The 7,230-nt window shown below is 32.4% G+C and overlaps 1 protein-coding gene and 1 non-coding gene across 2 annotated transcripts; one reads left to right on the forward strand and one right to left on the reverse strand.

Moving 5' to 3' along the window:
• Positions 1-3,405: 3,405 nt before the first annotated feature.
• On the forward strand, positions 3,406-5,648 carry LOC129288398 (uncharacterized). The gene is made up of 3 exons (XM_054924941.1): positions 3,406-3,478; positions 4,418-5,140; positions 5,263-5,648. The coding sequence occupies exons 2-3, from the start codon at positions 4,438-4,440 to the stop codon at positions 5,514-5,516; spliced, it is 957 nt and encodes a 318-aa protein (XP_054780916.1). The 5' UTR covers positions 3,406-3,478; positions 4,418-4,437; the 3' UTR covers positions 5,517-5,648.
• On the reverse strand, positions 4,832-4,937 carry LOC129289702 (small nucleolar RNA R71). Its single transcript, XR_008588193.1, has one exon. It is a non-coding gene; the product is annotated as a small nucleolar RNA R71 (small nucleolar RNA).
• Positions 5,649-7,230: the final 1,582 nt, after the last annotated feature.

Genomic DNA, 7,230 nt, shown 5'->3' on the forward strand with positions numbered 1-7,230 from the left:
TCTTGGAATTCTAAATGAGATCTCCCTACATTCATACATTTACGTATCTGGAGAGAGAGTGACACAAGAAAATATAAATGTATACGAGGCTCATGTTGTAAGCATCCTCACCTTGTGAATGATGAAATCACTTGATAACGTAGTGCTTGAGCTTCGTTCACGACATTTTTGGGTGCCACACTTCCTTCCAGTGAAACCAGTTTAGAGCTCTACCCTCGTACAGGCAGCACCCGTTACATGGATTAATAATTGTAGAATCCTCTTTCTATAAATAGAAGTATTGAATAGATGTAAGCTGTGATATGGATTCAATATAATTATGAATACATAAAAACACTTTCACCAATGGCCTTGAAGCTTAGTGGCATGGAAACTTCCCTCTGAATGAGAAGTGGCACGGATTCAATCATGCTTGCAACCTCAAGGCATTAGTGCATGCCTCTCTAATTACCAAAAAAAAAAAAAAAACTCATTTATCGCATAGCAGCAATGGCTCCTTACTTCTCTTCCTCTCAGAATCTTGACAGAAAATACGAAGATCTTGTTGCCTATCCTGAAAGTCTCCACTATGAGGGAGGAGACCTCTATTATAAAAGGAAGCAAGACTCTCTATTGAGCCTGCTGCTCCCTTATTTGCCTCTTTCTAGAGTAGGCTTGTATGGGCTTGCAGCCTACTCCCTTCATATATAATTTCCAGCATGATTAAAATGCAACATTAAGCCCAATGATTTGAAACCTTGACATGTCATCTAGTGAAGGAGAGGTCTCAGGGTTTCAAGTATTTTGATTTTCTGACTGTTTATTTCAACTTACAGATCCAAATGTTGAGGGAAATGATCAATTCAGAATTGACTGAAATGTTTCGGAGATTTTCTAGTGCCCTCAGCTTCAGCAGGTATGTTAGGTACCCATTTTTCAAGAGTTAGCAATGGCAATGAATAAAGTTGTCCTTTTTGAGTTTTTGTCTTGTTATTGTGGAGGGAATATTGACTTTTAAATCCAGAGTAATGTATGTTCTGTTCGGCCATTTTGGCCCGTGCTAAGCATAAGTTCTATCAGACTACGAAAACACCTCCATTTCTTAAAGAAAGCCCATTATTTTGAATGAGTTTGATTATTACTTAATTGATATAACCATATTTTAACCCTGTTTCTGCCTGTCTATCATCTTCACTTACTTTCCACTTTGAAGATATTTATTTGCCAATAAGTTTGCACATAAGATATTTCCATATCTAACCTTGTATCTGTGTTATTCGATCAGCTTGATTCCCTTCCGCAACAAACTGAGTCAGATTATCCTAAAGAGCTGGAGTTATTCCAAGAAATTATTGAGACTATTTCAACCTTCATAGTGAGTTATTCAAATCAATGAGTCGATTGGCTTGCTTACTAGGCCATGAATGATAATTTAGGTATTAAGACTTTTTATGAGCCTTCGTCAAGATGTAAGAATCTTTTGTATTATAACATGACTTGATTGGTTGTCATTCTGCATATATTCTTATCCGTGGCTTTGTATTCAAGGGAAAAAATGGCTTTGTAGTCACGAATTAAGTGCATTGAGTCTTCTATCATGTTATATCCAAAGGGCAGGTCAGGTAAATCAAAATTTATCTCCGATGCCTCAGATCATTTGTGTGAGTTCGTCCATGTATGAATAGCCAGATAGAAGATTTTATTTTCTCTACAATGGGCCATCTACACATCATTTTCTAGATACTATCAGCATTTCTTCTTATGCCTACACAGAAAAGAATAGGCAGATTTAACATTAAAAGAACCATTGTGGATGGTATAATAAACTAGTTTTAATATTTGATAAGTGTATATTTTATAATTAAATAGATTTAGATCTTAGAATATATTGGATTAATTTATAATATTTTATATTTATTTATGTTATGTTTGCATATATACAGATTTTGATTTGAGTCAAATCCATTGTTTGGATTCATAGGAATTTATAGATTTGAATTTGCAATTAAATATAATTTCTTTGTAATTTTAAATTCCTTCTACATCCCAGGAGTTTCAAATTTCAATTCATTTTCAATCACCCTCTGTTGTCATTTAGTGCTAGTCCATTGCCGTCATCTTGCGTCTATCCGCTGCCACCATCTGGTACAAGTCTGCCACCTGGAACTGGTGTCAATTCGCCACCGCCATTGTCCAGGACTCGTTTGTGATCATCATCTGTCATCTGTCTACCTTCGTCATCCGATGCCAAACATCACTATTAACTGGGAATGGTCTAGTGCCAAACGTTGTTGCTGATATCGCCTATGATTGAATTGCCTCCATTAACCAAGATTGAATCATCAGCACCAATTGAGAGTGAACCACCAACTTCGACCAGGATTGGACTACCAGCGCTGACCAAGATCAAACTGCCGGCACCGATCTTGACTAGACTGCATGCTTTGACAGAGATCGATCCGCCAACTTCAACCAGGACTAGACTACTTACGTCGATAAGGACCAGACACCCGGTGTCGAGACTGAGACAGGATGCATTAGTGGATTAGTCTTAATTGGCGCCAGCAGCCCGGTCCAAGTTGATGTTGACAGTCTTGTCCTTGTCTTGATTAACCACCACCACCCATAAATGAGATCGAACCGCCAACTTTAACTAAGACCAAACCATCAACATTGTCTGAGTTACTTTTAAATTCCAATATAGAATTTAAAATTTGAAATTTTACTTAAGATTCACACAAAGGATTTCAATATTATAATTTAAAATTTTTTATATTATTCAAATAAAAAATTTAGAATATATAAATTTTAAATATGAGATTTCAAATTCAAATTCCCAACTAAAATCTACCTATCAATGTAACCTTAGTTGATTTTATATATTTTCTCTCTAAATTTAATTGTTAGGGGAAGAAAGAGAATTTGAATATAAAATCTACTCATATTTTCACTTTTTTTATACATAGAAAATAATAAATGAAGATAAGGAAATACAAGAAAAAAGGAAAAGAAAAGAGAATACATACATACATACATACATATATATATAATTCTTATCTTTAAGATCTTGTTGGGTTCAGCTCTTATAATTTTTTCTCCGTCTAGTGTAACACAAAAGGAAGAGAGAGAGTAAAAGAAAAATTTAAGAGCTAAATCCCACATTGAATAAGGGACTCAACTTTAATTATAAATATTCTTTTCACGAAGAGAGAAAAAGCATCCAATTACTTATCAGAACAACTCAAGGGTTTTCACGAAGGCTTGGAGATAGATTACTTCCACTCCTTAATTACGCAAGAGGAAGAGAGAGAATAAAGAAAAAAAGAGCTAAATCCAATAAGATCTTGAAGAAAAGAATAACACACATGCATATATATTAGGTTCCCACATAGAATAAAAGCCTTAATTTTAACTATAAATATTATTCTTGCTAAGAGAAAAAAAGCATCTAATTACTTATCGGAGCAACTCAAGGGATTTCACAAAGGCTCGGAGGGAGGTTATTAAGTTCTTCATGTTTTAATTATTCCCTTGTACTCCTTAATTTTTTGAATGATTTGTTTTTCATGATTGAAAAGTTTTAAAACCGTGTTTATTGCTATTTTTATTTGTTTCTAAATTATTCAATTGGAATAGGAATGTAGCTTGAGAAACTAATTTCTATTCCTTTGCTTGACTCTTATGGATTTTGATTTATAATTATGTTTTGATTTATTTTTTCAATTATATTTATGTCTCTTATTCTTCATGGGATGTTATGATTGATCAACAAAATTTTTAATACTGAGGGTTGAAGAGTAAACCAAATTTTAAAGAGGTAAACACAAATAACTAAACAAGACATATATTTAGAGATTCATGACTACTTAAATTGTAATTTTATAGTTTGATTAGAAGTTTGAGTTTCACAACAGTGAATTCAATCCTAATTAAAGAGGAACTAATTGATATTTTGGAAAAAATTGCCACAATAATTGATAAATGTTCAATTTAAAAGGTAGAAATTAGTAACTTAGAGTGAATCTTGAACCCCTGTTGATTGGATAATTAATCTTTATATATTTACTATTTTTTATTTTCTGATTTAATCCGCAATTCAAATATTTTTCTCAATCTTTTCCTAAATTAAAATTAATTGAAATAACAAAATATTCACCTTCTTGTGGGTTCGATGCTCGGAATTCTCCTTGATCCTGTACACTTGTGGAAGGTATCAAGTTTTTGGAGCTATTATTAGGAGGCTAAAAATTTTGTTATTTCTTTAATTTTAATTTTTCTTATTTATTTTCCTTAAAAAATTAAAAAACAATTAGTTCTTTTATTAACTTTTGTTTCTTTTTCTCTCTTTTATATATATGTTAATGTTAACTAGACGGTGCAAGATTCTGGGTGATTTTAAGTTAACTTATCTAAGTGAACGTGCTTGCAATGCTAATAGGTACAACAAGAAGACGAGAGATGGCAAATTACGATGGAAATAATATTGTTGCACCTGTTCCTCGTTGGGAAGACATCCAGAGACCAATGATTCTTGCAAGCCGTTCTTGCATTCGACTGAGTGAAAAAATGCGAAATTATGAATTTAAAAGCAAACATGTGAAAGCATTGCCACAATTTTCTGGGCACCCAATTGAGGACCCACTAGGCTTCATCAAGGAATTTTATTTGGCAGTGTCAACACTACCTCTTAAGGGGCTGACCGAAGAAGAGCTAAAGATGCGATGTTTTTCTCATTGCATGAAAGAAGATGCTAGAGAATGGCTATTGAATTTACCTGAAGAGTCCTTGACAACATGGGTTGAAGTCTATGAAGCATTCATGCTTCGATTCTATTCACCTCATCAAATTGAAGAGTTTCGAGAAAAGATATTTTATTTTTCACAACTTCATGGGGAACTGTTCCATGAGACATGGGAGCGCTTCAAGACTCTTCTAAATCAATGCCCTCACCATGGTTTTACTAATTTAATGCTGAGTGAGATTTTTTATAAAGCTCTAACTCCTTTTTATCAGACCCAAGTTGATATAGCTGCAGGTGGATATGGAGGAAATGTTACGGCTATAGAGAAGATGAATGTATATGAAAAACTAGCCAGAAATTCTAGGCTAAAGGGAGTTCAAGGAAGGAGGGTAGAAGCACATGAAGTGGGAACTAGATATGGTATGGTTGCTCAACTTAAAGAATTAAACAAGAATTTCAAAGCCTTTTCATGCATCGTAATTTTTGAAATTCTTCTTATGCTGTGGATGCTACTAATTATGATGCAAATCCTTGTATGCAAGGAAACTTCAATGGAGCCTTTGCTAAGGGAACCAACCTCAATCACACACCAAATGATTTCTTACATGGAATTCAGCCCCAACCTCAGCAACCTTCAAGCATGATCTCCAAAATTGACAAGTTGGAGGATATGATCTCCAAGCTTGTCGATATTCAAACCAATGCCCAACATGCGCAAGCTGCAACCGAAGCAGCTATCAAGAATTTGGAAATCCTAAGTCAAGAGATTATCCAAATACTAAGGACAAATTTGTGACTACATATTTGGAAGTAACTTTGGTAAATTTTTAAGTGACTATCTTTTTTTTTTTTGTAAGTGCCTTTTGAAAGTTTTACAAATTCATATTGGAAAACAACTCATTCTCAAGTGTAAATCATGATTTTTCCAATTAAGATTAATAATATAATCCCAACTCATCATAATAATTTCAGTAGTATCTTTTTTTTTTTATTTTTCAAGTGATAGCAGTTTTGTAAACTCATATATATTTTTAATTCCAAGTAAGAACCATAGTTTATTATTAAAATTTTAATAATTTAGAATCTCTAATTGTAATTAATGGTCTTATGATATTCTTAATTGTCATTTTCCCTAAATTAAATGAATTGAAGGAATCATGCATCTTGCTCACGCAAGGGGAAGAGAGAGAATAAAAGGGGGGAAATGAAGAGCTAAATCTGATGAGATTTTGAAGAAAAAAATAATATATATATATATATATATATTAAAGTCTCATATCAAATAGTAATACTTTATTTATAAATACTCCTCTCATGAAGAGACGGAGCATCCAATCAGTAATGGTGTCAGGACCTTGAGCCATATGGTGTAACATTTTGTTAAGCTTCAACTGAACATATTTTAAATTTTTTTGTAATCCAAGCATCTTTAAAATTGAATTAAGGGATGCAAAATATTTTAGCCAATAACTGCAAAATAATAAAACATATAACCCTCATTATAATTTTCTCCAAATTTAGGGGGTGCATTTACCCCCAACATATACATAGCGTCGCCTATGCATCCAATCACTTATAGGAGCAACCTAAGAGTTTTCACGAAAGTTAGGAGAAACATTATTAGGTTCTTACATCTTAAATATTCCCTTTCCTCTTTGATTTATTTTTCATGATTGAAAATTTTAGAGCAACTAATTTCTATTCCTTTGTTTGACTCTTGTAGATTTTGATTTATAATTATGTTTTGATTTATTTTTCTAATTATATTTATTTTTTTTAATTCTTCATGAGATGTTATGATTGATCAACATAATATTTCATCTATAGGTAAACTCAATAAACTAAGAGGTGAAGAGTAAACATACCTCTATAACGGTAAACACAAATAATTAAATTAGAGATCAATTTAGATATTATTTAAATTGTAGCTTCTTCTCAACTTGATTAGGAGTTTGGGTTGTACAAAAATGAATTCAATGATAATCAAGTAGGGACTAATTGACACTTTAGAAACAATTGTCATTATTATTGATAAATACTCAATTTAAATGGTAGAAATTAATAACTCATAGAGTGAATAATGAACTCCAATGCTTGTGTTGATTGGATAATTAATTTTTATATATTCATTATTTGTTATTTTCTGATTTAATTTTCAATTCAAATATTTTTCTCAATCTTTTTATATATTAAAATTAATTGAAATAACAAAATCTTCACCTCCTTGTAGGTTAGACATCTAGAATAAATTAAATAGGAATTTCAAAGCCTTTTTCGTGCATCATAATTTTAGCAATTCTTCTTATGCTATGGATGCTACTAATTTTGATGTAAATGGTTGAATGCAAGGAAACTTTTGCTGAGGGAACCAACCTCATTCACACACCATATGATTTCTTATGTGGAATTCATATCCAACCTCAACAACCTTCAAGCATGAACTCCAGAATTGACAAGTTGGAGGATATCATCTCCAAGCTTGTCAATATTCAAACCAATGCTCAACATGC

Source organism: Prosopis cineraria, unplaced genomic scaffold, assembly GCF_029017545.1.
Source record: "Prosopis cineraria cultivar Desert tree isolate PC_DT_omini unplaced genomic scaffold, ASM2901754v1 PC12, whole genome shotgun sequence".
In the NCBI taxonomy this organism is placed as follows: Eukaryota; Viridiplantae; Streptophyta; class Magnoliopsida; order Fabales; family Fabaceae; genus Prosopis; species Prosopis cineraria.

Coding starts and splice junctions, on each gene's coding strand:
- LOC129288398 (XM_054924941.1), top strand. CDS start 4,438: ATGGCAAATTACGATGGAAATAATATTGTTGCACCTGTTCCTCGTTGG. Junction 5,141..5,262: donor TGAAGTGGGAACTAGATATG/GTATGGTTGCTC, acceptor CTTGTATGCAAG/GAAACTTCAATGGAGCCTTT.